Source organism: Oncorhynchus clarkii, chromosome 27 (assembly GCF_045791955.1).
Source record: "Oncorhynchus clarkii lewisi isolate Uvic-CL-2024 chromosome 27, UVic_Ocla_1.0, whole genome shotgun sequence".
Lineage (NCBI taxonomy): Eukaryota > Metazoa > Chordata > Actinopteri > Salmoniformes > Salmonidae > Oncorhynchus > Oncorhynchus clarkii.
The window spans coordinates 283,956-296,164 of NC_092173.1; the positions used below are offsets into that span (position 1 = coordinate 283,956).

The window sequence follows — 12,209 nt, forward strand, 5'->3', positions numbered from 1 at the left end:
TCATCACTAAGCTCTAAGGAGCCTGGGACTAAACACCTCCCCCTCTGCAACTGGATCGTGGACTTCCTGATGGTCCGACCCCAGGTGGTGCGGGTGGGCAACAACACATATGCCACGCTGATCCTCAACATGGGGGCCCCTCAGGGGTGCGTGCTTAGTCCCCTCATGTACACCCTGTGAACCCACAACTGTGTGACCAAACAAGACTCCAACACCATTAAGTCTGCTGACGACACAACAGTGATAGGCCTGATCACAGACAATGATGAGACAGCCTATAGGGAGGAGGTCAGAGACCTGGCAGTGTGGTGCCAGGACAACAACCTCTAATTCAATGTGAGCAAGACAAAGGAGCTGATTGTGGACTACAGGAAAAGGCGGGCTGAGCAGGCTCCCATTAACATCGACGGGGCTGTAGAGGAGAGGGTCGAGTTTCAAGTTCCTTGGTGTCCACATCCCCAATGAAGTATCATGGTCCAAACACACCAAGACAGTCATGAAGAGGGCAAGACAACACCTTTTCCCCTCAGGAAAAGGCATGGGTCCCCAGATCCTCAAAAAGTTTTACAGCTGCACCATCGAGAGCATCCTGACCAGTTGCATCATTGCCTGGTATGGCAACTACTCAGCATCTGACCGTAAGGCGCTACAGAGGGTAGTGTCTAAGGCCCAGTACATCACTGGGGCCAAGCTTCCTGCCATCCAGGACCTATATACTAGGCGGTGTCAGAGGAAGGCTTGAAAAATGTCAAAGACTCCAGTCACCCAAGTCATAGACTGTTCTCTCTGCTACCGCACGGCAAGCGGTTACTGCGCGCTAGGTCTAGGACCAAAAGGCTCCTTAACAGCTTCTACCCCCAAGCCATAAGACTGCTGAACAATTAATAAAATGGCCACCCGGACTATTTACATTGACCCCCCCTTGTTTTTACACTGCTGCAACTCACTGCTATTATCTATGCATAGTCATTTTACCCTTACCTACATTAACAAATTACCTCGACTTACCAGTACCCCTGCACATCGACTCTCGGTACCGGTACCCCCAGTATATACCCTCGTTATTGTTATTTTATTTACTTAACTTTAAAAAAAAACTTATTTAGTAAATATTTTATTATCTCTATTTCCTGAACTGCATGGCTTGTAACTAAGCAATTTCATGGTAAAGTCTACACCTGTTGTATTGGGCGCATATGACAAATAACATTTCATTTGATAAGAAACTGCGCTCTCCCTTGAATTCCCTGCTGATGCCTGTACCTAGATTAACCATGGATAAGAGCAATGTGTCCAGTGCTACGCTCCCTCCCATAGACCCCATAGAACCACAAGGCTGTCTGTCTAAGATAGTCAGTTTGATAAAACGGAAAATTCCTTTATTTATTTTTTAGCAAGTTATTTTTTTATAGTAAAAAATATAAAAACGCAACATTTTACAGAGTTACGGTTCATATAAGGAAATCATGAAATTAAAATAAATGAATTAGGCTCTAATCTATGAATTTCACATGACTGCATATACAGATATCTGTTGGGGACAGATACCCCCCAAAAACGTAATGTGGTGGATCAGAAAACCAGCCAGTACCTGTTGTGACCATCATTTGCCTCATACATCTCCTTCGCATTCAGTTGATCGAAATATGTGGGAACTGGGACACGCTGTCATACACGTCAATCCAGAGCATCCCAAACATGCTCAATGGGTGACATAACTGGTGAGTATGCAGGCCATGGAAGAACTGGGACATTTTATACTTCCAGGAATTGTGTATAGATCCTTGCGGCTGATGAATGGCATGACAATGGGCTTCAGGATCGGTGTGACGTTATCTCTGTGCATTCAAATTGCCATCGATAAAATGCTATTGTGTGCGCTGTCCGTAGCTTATGCCTGCCTTCATCATAACCCCACTGCCACCATGGGGCACTCTGTTCACAACGTTGACATCAACAAACCACTCGCCCACACGACACCATACACGACACCACTCTGTCTGCAATCTACCCGGTATAGTTGAAACCAGGATTCCCAAGAGAAGGGCACATTTCTCAAGTCTTCCAGCGACCTTCGAAGATGTGAATTTGCCCTTCCGCAGTCAGGTCAAGACCCTGGTGAGGACGATGAGCACGCAGATGAGCTTCCCTGAGATGGTTTCTGACAGTTTGTGCAGAAAGTCTTTGGTTGTGCAAACCCACAGTTTCATCAGCTGTCCAGGTGGCTGGTCTGTGACGATCCCACAGGGGAAGAAGGTCCTGGGATGGCGTGGTTACACATGGTCTGCGGTTGTGAGACCGTTTGGACATACTGCCAAATTCTCAAAAACGACGTTGGAGGCGGCTTATGGTTGAGAAATTAACATTCAATTCTCTGGCAACAGCTCTGGTAGACATTCCTGCACGCTCCCTCAACTTGACACATCTGTGGCATTGTGTTGTGTGACAAAACTGCACATTTTACCTGTGTAATGATCATGCTGTTTAATTAGCTTATTGATATGTCACACCTGTCAGGTGGATGGAATATCTTGGCAAAGGAGAAATTCTCACTAACAGGGATGTAAACAAATTTGTGCTCAAAATCTGTGAGAAATAAGCTTTTTGTGGGTGTGGAAATTTCTGGAATCTTTTATTTTAGCTCATGAAACATGGGACCAACACTTTACATGTTGCATTTATATTTTTGTTCAGTGTATGTATATATTATTTTACAAATAGGCAGAATATACAGCATTGAACAAATACATTTTACTTTCTTTATTGCCCCGAGGGGATAATACAAGGAATTTAATTGACATGAGTTTTTTACTAAAGTGAGATAAATGCATTTGCACCTTTTAGCTACACTTGTCCCATCGTTAGACACTATTAACTCCCAAATGAGATATGCAGTGGCACCATTTACCAAGAATCCTTTCTGATGCACTCCAATCAAAATGGTATTAAATGATCTTAAATGGCCTAAGGAATGAGTAACAGGAATACTTATCGATTCAATCCAAATAACTAAAATACGGAGCATACGCGTCTATACGACAGCAGAGCTCAAAAGCACTGTGTATCCCAGCTCCAAAGTATACAGCATCTGACAGTCAAATGCCCTGGGTCATGTTCATTTGGCACAAAACGGGATGAAACAGGTAGGGACTATTAGAAGTTGTCCAATAAGGAATGCTCATTTCCAATTTTCATTTAAACCCCCCCTGCAAATCAATGCATAAAAATCCATTTGGAAACCACCATCTCAGAACTGATGACATGTATTGCAGGTGCTTATTTTAATTGTTATAGTTTTAAAACATCAACTTTGATTTAGACCACACATGTATTGATAATGATAAAGACGAAACGTTTTTAAAAAAAAATCAGTTGCATTCCCTAATGTACACTACCCAGGAATCTATTCTGTACTATGTACTACCTGTAGTAGTGAAGTATTCAGGCTGGTAGCTTGACTTGCTGGTCAAGGTCTTGCTGCTATTGACCTCTCGTGTCTGCAGCAGGACGGAGGCGATATTCTGGAAGCTGCGGTTGCAGGACAGCGTGATGAGTAGGTGCAGGAGGAGACGCTTGCTGTGCTCAAACACCTCGGGACGGTAGTGATCCATGCCTGGTGGTGAAAAAAAGACGTCATAATACAGTGACAGCAGATACAGTGGGGTCCAAAATGTTTGACACCCTTGATAAAAATCTGCAATAATTACTGTATAAAATAAATAACTCAAATACTGAGCTGTATTGTATGCTCAAAGAAATAGGGTAATTATTTTATACTAATACAATTGCTCAGAGAAAGGGATTTGGTTAAACAAGTAATATTTTTTTTTTCTCAAAAAGGTAGGGGTCGGAATTATTGAAACCCCTAAAGACTCTTGTAAATATAGTAGTGAAAAGTTGAGTACCTGGTCCCATATTCCTACAGTAGCATGCAATGACTACATCAAGCTTGTGACTCTACAAACTCATTGGATGCATTTGCAGTTTGTTTTAGATTAAGTTAGGGATGCACGATATATCGGTGAGCATATCGTAATCGGACGATATTAGCTAAAAATGCCAACATTAGCATTGGCCCGATGTCTAGTTTAATGGTGATGTGCAAAACCGATGTCAACGCTGACGTGCATACCTATATAACGTAGGTAGATGATGTAATGACGCCATGAAAAATAAAGCGCTACACAGAATAAAAGCATATAAATACTAAGGACACACTTCCAACAACTAAACAAGTTCAAGTCCAGCAGTCATTTGAAAGAGTAAGAAAATTTCAGTGAGACAACTCAAAGGCAAAATCCATTAATGCCAAGATAATGGAATTCATTGCCCTTGACAATCAACAGTGCTCTAAACATCAAGCACCTCAAGCCCCGGTACACACTACCAAGTAAACGCTATTTTTCAGAAGTTGCCCTACCAGAATTACATAGTATTGTTGAAACGAACATTTCAGCGAGACAACGCAAAGGCGAAATCCATTAACGCCAAGATAATGGAAATCATTGCCTTTGACAATCAACCGTTCTCTGCCGTGGATGATGTTGGCTTTCGCCGAATGGTCGAGCACTGGTACACACTAGCAAGTAGGCGCTATTTTTCAGATGTTGCCCTACCGGCGTTACACAGTACTGTTGAAACGCACAGCCATGAGCTACTTGCTGTGGGCGTCACTGCTATTAGCTTCACGACTAACATTTGGACCAGAGACGTCAGCCCCATGAGCATGCTGAGTCTGACAGCACAGTGGGTCGACGAGGATTTCGTACTGAGGAAAGCCGTATTGCATGCTCAAGAATGTGCTGGTTCTCATACCGCTGCTGCCATTTCAATGGAATTTGAGAACACATTTGAGAGCACGACCAACTGACTGGAGAAATAAGCTCATCAACTGCATCTGCAGCAGATGTGATACCCTCTGTCATGGCAATGAAACACCTGCTCAACAAAACCTATGTCGGAAGTTAACTTGGAAAAGTACTCTACAAGAGGCTGTGATCAAGCAACTCGGTGGCATTCTCTCTGAGCTTCTACTGTGTCGCCACCATGCTTGATGCTAGGTACAAGGACCACTACTTCGATGCAGACAAGAAACAGGGTTTACGTGAAATGTTAGACACAGTTGGACAAGTTGGAATGATGAAATCCTGGTTGAGGCTGAACAAATTACCAACGAAACAGCACAGCATGTAAGTGAAAGAAATAGGTTTTGATTATGTTTTACTGGTAATGGGGACATACGTAAATTCCCCAAAAATTACTTTTTGGTCAGTGTGTGTGTGTGTGTTTCAACTATTTAACTGTACTAGAATGCTTAAAAGGCCGCAACATTTTTTAATATCAGTTATCGGTATCGGCCAAGAATGTCATATGGGCGCAACCCTAGGTTTAGTTTTTATTTTGTCCCCAATAGAAATGAATGGTAAATAATGTAGTGTGTCATTTTAGAGTACCTTTTATTATACGCAACAATAACATTTTCTAAACACTTCTACATTCATGTGGATGCTACCTGAATGAATCGTGAATAATGATGAAATCATCTGAAACACAACCAAAATGAACTGCAAATGCATCCTACCAGTTTGTAGAATCACACGCTTGATGTAGTCATTGAGTGCTAGGAATATGGGACCAAATACTAAACTTTTGACTACTTTATTTATAACAATCCTTCGGGGTGTTAATACATTTGACCCCTCTCTCTTTCTTTGAGCCATGGTATTAATATAAAATAATATAACTTCCAAATTTTGGGAGCATACAATATAGCTCAGTAGCTTTAATTATTTATTTTATACAGTCATTATTGCTCATCTTTATCAAGGGTGTCAATATTTCTGACCCCACTGTAAAACCTTCCATACAGCGCCTTTAGCAGTGGAATAACATGGTGATACGACACAGGGTTGGGATTCATATGTATTGCTCCATTGTCTCCATCTGTAATACGGGGCAAAGGATTTGGCAGCAATTGCCAGCTACTTTGTAGCGTGTCCGAGTTGGAGCAAGTTCGGAATCGGTTCATTCAGTAATTCCTCATTGACAAGTATGTTCTGGTCATACCCAGAAAGAGGGCGTGGAGCAGCAGTGGCAGGTGCAAGGCCCAGTCTTCTCTCACACCGTGGTCAACCACCATCTCAGTCATGAAGATCACCGCGATGTTAAACCTACAGACACATATCAACAATGTACAGTACCAGTCCAAAGTTTGGACACAACCAACTAATTCCAGGGGTTTTCTACATTGTAGAATAATTAGTGGAGACATCTAAACTATAAAACATAACACATATGGAATCATGTAGTAGGTAAACTGACAGGGTACAAATCTGTTGTTCAGTTAACCCACTGTTCCTAGGCTGTCATTGAAAATAAGAATTTGTTCTTAACTGACTTGCCTAGTTAAATAAAGGTACAATTGTTTTAAAATCATGTAGGGTTAAACAAATCAAAATATATTTCATATTTGAGATTCTTCAAAGTAGCCACCCTTTGCCTTTGACAGCTTTGCACACTCTTGTGTGCGTGCCTGTGTGTGTACCTGTGTAGAGGTCCCTTAGGAGTGATGGTTTCAGGGAGGTAGTCCACAAGGGGAGCCCAGCAGCCTCCGTTGACAGGCATAGGCAAAGGGAGTGGCTGATTAGTCTCCACAACGCTCATCAGCCAACCAGTGTACGGCGGAAGGGGCTCACCTAGGGATCACACAGGAAGTTACACTCATGACAAAGTAGGGCAAGACTCGCCAGGCGGGCAAAACCAGTGTTTCTTATTGGACACTTTCTAGTAGCTGGTACCTCCCCGTTTCCCTTCGTTTCAAAATGTTTCATCCCCTTTCTGCCTACTGAATGCAACCCTGTTTGCATTTAGCACTCAGACCCCATCTCTCCCCAAATAAAATGTTATGAGCATTCCTGTGAATACATGCACCCACCATTCTACTGCCTTTCAAAGCAATAACTGTGTCTGTTGATGGCAGGCATGTTAAGTCATTGAGGAGGGCTATAGTGCAGAGGATCCGTGTTCTTTAAAGTTCTTCTTTAGAAAGGTCATTGAGTTTGGCGAGCCGAGCAGGACTGTCTCAGCTCTAGCATGGTCTTATCTGTTTGTGCTTTAGCCAACTCTTCTAACTATCATCATGCAATTCGTTTCAGTTCGAGGAATTGGCTCTGACCTCGGTCGTGTTCATTAGGGCACACCGTAGCAAGATGTTTTGCAAAAGGAAAACAAGCATTTCTTATTGGACCTTCTTGTTTCACTCAGTTTTATTCTGTTTTGTGCCTAGTGAACATGACCCAGGCTACCTCTGCTCCAGAGAGTAGAACCAATGAGTAGCACAAATTAGTTTTGGGGTAACCGGCTGTTTACTGGTATTATCTGAGAGGCCCTGTCACAGAGCTGCTTGTGTGTTTCACTGCCAGTTCTTACAAAGGATCTCCTAGGAGCTCCTGGCCTATCATGCATTATCAATGGCACTAACTTAGACAGCCATGTAAAGTACCTGCATGGTTTTGGTACTGGTTCCGACTGATGTTTTTGCTTATAAATCGCTCTATGGACACCGTGGCCCGAAATGGTTTGAATTGAACGATAGTTCTGGTTGCCACGGACACATTAGTATATTCTGAGCCTGTAGGATGTGAAATCTGAAACCACTTTAGGCTAGGATGTCCCTCCTACCATTTCATTCGCTCTATGAACTCCTGGCTGAACCCTACTTCACAGCTACTGACAAAGCACATATCTGCAATCCTTACATCGTACCGCAGCAGGAGAGAGTGGTTTCATCACTGTAGCATAGATCGAGTTAGAGCCATTAATCAAAAATAATGCATAGATTTTAAACAAAAAAACGTTTCTATTTGTTATGGACATACAAGGTTATTAAGAGATGAAAGGCAAATTCAGGAAGCCAAGCTAGACATTCACCGCGATGGGGGCAGGCGTTTTGATCAAGAGAGACCTTAAGAAAATATGTAAATGTTCTCTTCACACTAAACATTCAAATATGTATTTTATAGTTTTAAGGAAGGTGAAATCTTATACGTTTCAAGCAGACCACCATAGTCCCTGTGCCCAAGAACACTAAGGTAACCTGCCTAAATGACTACCAACCCGTAACACTCACGTCTGTAGCCATGAAATGCTCACATCAACACCATTATCCCAGAAACTCTATAGACCCATTCCAATTTGCATACAGCACCAACAGATGAGGCAATCTCTATTGCACTCCCCACTGCCCTTTCCCATCTCTTCGGTCATAAGAGACGGTAGTGGCAACATTATGTACAAAATGAGTAAAAAAATAAGTTACAAACAATGCAGATAAACAAACAAAAACACACAATCGGTTGGGGGCATGTAAAATGTAATCCTGTACATAGAATATATCTATAATCTCTACTCACTCTTCTCCTCCTCGTAGGAGCCTCCAGAACTGTTGCTGTATCGGGATTCCAGGCAGTTGTGGTGCCTCATGATGTTACTCAACCTGGATCACAAAGGTCAGAGGTCAGAGGTTGTCGCCATGGCTACTGCAACAGACAATCTATTATATTGACAAGATAGTCAAGTGACAGCTCTAACATGTCCACAAAGATGGAAGGCAGGCGGGGGTGACGAGATCAGGTTGGACCATTCTAGTCAATGAGAGGGCAGATACGCAAGTGAACAGGCAGAACGCCGATATAAAGTCGTTTTTTTCAAAGTTGCTGAAATGCCATCCTAACCATAAGGAAATGTATATTTGATCAAATAAGCCTCGTGTAGCAAATGATCAATTACCTTTTTTGTTGACCAAATTCGACACTCTCTCATTGTACCTCCATACAAACATTCCTCACCTCGTGGTCTTATTTTCATGTCAACCCTTTCGCTTCGCCTCTTCTTCTCTGCTGATCTTATATTACATCACATTTCATCTAACCTGGTCCCAGATGTGATAATGAAGGAGTTGACATGATAGCACAAACAGATCTAGGACCAAGTTATATTTCACCTAGTCAGGTCCCAGATCTCTTTGTGCTGTTTTGTCAACATCCGTGGTTGTTGCCATACCAAACGGAGTTGGCAAAACAGCAGAAAGAGATTTGAGACCAGGCCCCATTCCCGGGACTGTGCTACTATACCTCTCTTCGTTCTCTTTGGCTGCTTTAATGTCATCTGCGTCAGGGAAACTCTCTTGGCCAGCAACTACAGTGTTGCTACTGGATGTTGTACCTAAAAAAAAGTACAAGGTTTATAGACACAATGAATTCAACGATACATATTGTGAACGTTTTGGGAAATGTAAAATGTATGATAAAAATCTGATGTGGTAACTTTCCTTTGTGTAACATAATGTTACTACCAGAGGCGGAAGCGGAGGTCGATATGTCCAGTCTGACTGACTGTGTTAGTGGGTTCGTTCATGTTCATGTTTGTGCGTATGCATGTGTTTGTTAGTGTGTTTATCTGTGTTTGTTTTAATCCTGTTTGTGTGTTCGTACGTTTGTCTGTGTGCGTGTCTCTACCTATACCTGAGGTGGCGGTGGAGGTCTTGCTGGTGGCAGCGAAGCAGTAGAAAGGTGGGTTGTCACAGTGCTGTACCACAGGGTTGACCGGGTCTGTCTGCTGCAGCTCAAACAACAGCTCCTCCATGGTCTGAATGGTGTTGTTACGACACAGGTAGATCACCACCTTCTTGATCTGGAACACACACGGAAGCAGGAACACACAAGCACGCACAGACAAACAAAGGGTTAGGATTTGAGATAGAACCATACAGAAAACGAACCCTAAGGTATCAACGTTAGTTCTCTGTATTGTTCTACGGCGGCATGGTTGAGCTTAATTATCTTTTCATATATTTTTATGGTTTTAAATACACTTTATTCAGACAGTAATGAAATGAAAGGGGTTCTAAGGCAGCACTCACATAAGGCAGCAGAGAAGTGTCGCTGCTCACTCCACACAGACTGATGAGGAACTGCAGGGTAGTCCTCAGATTGTTGGTCCACCTGTCGTTGCTGGCCAGAGCGTTCCAGGCATTCTCCATCTCTGGTCCTGGAACGTCATCACCGTACTGACAAGACAGGGCAAAGTATCAGCGATAAGTAACATTAACAAGAGAATGACAACTTTCATTGAACAAAACATATACAGTGCATTCGAGGAAAGTATTCACACCCTTTGGCTTTTTCCACATTCTGTTACGTTACAGCCTTATCCTAAAATTGATTTAAAAAAATGTTTCCCTCATCAATCTACACACAGTACTCCATAATGACGAAGTGAAAACCAGTTTGACATTTTTGCAAATTTATGATTTTTTTTAAACAGAAATAACTTATTTACATAAGCATTCAGACCTTTTGCTATGAGACTCGAAATTGAGCTAAGGTGCATCCTGTTTCCCATTGATCATCCTTGAGATGTTTCCACAACTTGATTGTAGTCCACCTGTGTTAAATTAAATTGGTTGGACATGATTTGGAAAGGCACACACCTGTCTGTATAAGGTCCCACAGTTGACAGTGCATGTCAGAGAAAACACCATGCCATGAGGTTGAAGGAATTGTCCATTGAGCTCCGAGACAGGATTGTGTCGAGGCACAGATCTGGGGAAGGGTACCAAAACATTTCTGCAGCATTGAAGGTCCCCAAGAAAACAGTGGCCTCCATTCTTAAATGGATGAAGTTTGGAACCACCAAGACTCTTCCTAGAGCTGGCCGCCCGGCCAAATTGAGCAATCGGGTGAAAAGGGCCTTGGTCTGGGAGGTTCCCAAGAACCCGATGGTCACTGTGACAGAGCTCCAGAGTTTGTGGAGATGGGAGAACATTCCAGAAGGACACCAATCTCTGCAGCACTACACCAATCAGGCCTTTATGGTAGAGAAGCCAGACGGAAGCCCCACCTCAGGCAAATGACAGCTCGCTTGGAGTTTGTCAAAAGGCAGCAAAAGGACTCTCAGACCATGAAAAACAAAATTCTCTGGTCTGATGAAACCAAGATTGAACTCTTTGGCCTGAATGCCAAGCCTAACGTCTGGAGGAAACCAAGATAACGCAGGAGTGGCTTCGGGACAAGTCTCTGAATGTCCTATAGTGGCCCAGCCAGAGCTCAGACTTGAACCCGATCGAGAGACCTGAAAATAGCTGTGCAGCGATGCTCCCCATCTAAACTGACAGAGCTTGAGAGGATCTGCAAGAGAAGAATGGGAGAAACTCCACAAACACAGGTGTGCCAAGTTGTAGAGTCATACCCAAGAAGACTCAAGACTGTAATCGCTGCCAAAGGTGCTGAGTAAAGGGTCTGAATACTTATGTAAATATCATATCCATTTTAGATTAAGGATGTAACGTAACAAAATGTGGGAAAAGTCAAGGGGTCTGAATACTTTCCAAATGTACGGTATGTGCTCATATTTGTATTGTAAGTGCTATTGTGCTAAGTGTTATTGCTCCAATGTTTCCTGTATGTTGTCTGCCTTTCAACGAGCAATACACACACACACACACACAATCCTGACCTTGGCGGTCATGAACATGAGGTTGTTAAGGACCAGCGAGGTGGCCAACAGCGAGCCCCAGCCCATTCCCCTTAGGGTGTGTTGGGGGACTTGTCCCGCGGTGGTGCCGGTCCGGTCCGGGGTCTCCTCCTCAGGGCTGCAGGGGCTGGAGACCGGTGGCAGCAGGCAGCTGTCCATCAGCTCAATGTTAGAGAGCCAGGGCAGCAGGTAGGTCAGCATGATCTGACGGCCGTTGGGGTGAGTGGTAGGGAAACGCTGGCTAACCTCTGGGACAGGAGATAGAAACACAGCGGAGCAGAAACATTTATGAATTCATAAAAAGTCATAAAGTTACAAAGTCACTCCCTCCAGGATTTTGTTGTGGTATTTGTGGACAAAAATGCTTGATTTTGGTGTGGCAATTATGACATTTTGCATGGCAATTTGTGATGATTTTTGTCCAGTTTGTCATGAAAATGCACTGATGGGGAAAAACATTTGTTGACGTGTGTATTGATTAAACAATGTTATGTGGTAAAATTTATTGATTTGTAAAAGTGGTGATTGGTTTAAATTGAGAGCCCTTTTATGGCAGTGCGGTAATTCAACAGTTTTATGCAGTAATATTACAGTGATTGGACTGTTACATATGATAACAGTGCAGTGATTGGTCAAATTTGCGAGCACTCACTTCACATATGGGGAATTGTTGATTT

The 12,209-nt window shown here is 42.9% G+C and overlaps 1 protein-coding gene across 2 annotated transcripts in view; it reads right to left on the minus strand.

The window, feature by feature from the left end:
- LOC139386324 (protein furry homolog) overlaps positions 1-12,209 on the minus strand; it is a 190,223-nt gene that overhangs the window by 73,928 nt on the left and 104,086 nt on the right. For both annotated transcript variants that reach the window (XR_011629033.1, XM_071131847.1), the window contains exons 33-40: positions 11,515-11,780; positions 9,920-10,066; positions 9,522-9,690; positions 9,132-9,222; positions 8,412-8,494; positions 6,545-6,695; positions 6,067-6,170; positions 3,425-3,613 (exon numbers count right to left, since the gene is read on the minus strand). Coding sequence is in view for 1 of the 2 variants with exons in the window: in XM_071131847.1 (XP_070987948.1) it covers positions 3,425-3,613; positions 6,067-6,170; positions 6,545-6,695; positions 8,412-8,494; positions 9,132-9,222; positions 9,522-9,690; positions 9,920-10,066; positions 11,515-11,780 (1,200 nt within the window). In the remaining variant the exon portion in view is untranslated. The remainder of the gene's footprint in view (positions 1-3,424; positions 3,614-6,066; positions 6,171-6,544; positions 6,696-8,411; positions 8,495-9,131; positions 9,223-9,521; positions 9,691-9,919; positions 10,067-11,514; positions 11,781-12,209) is intronic.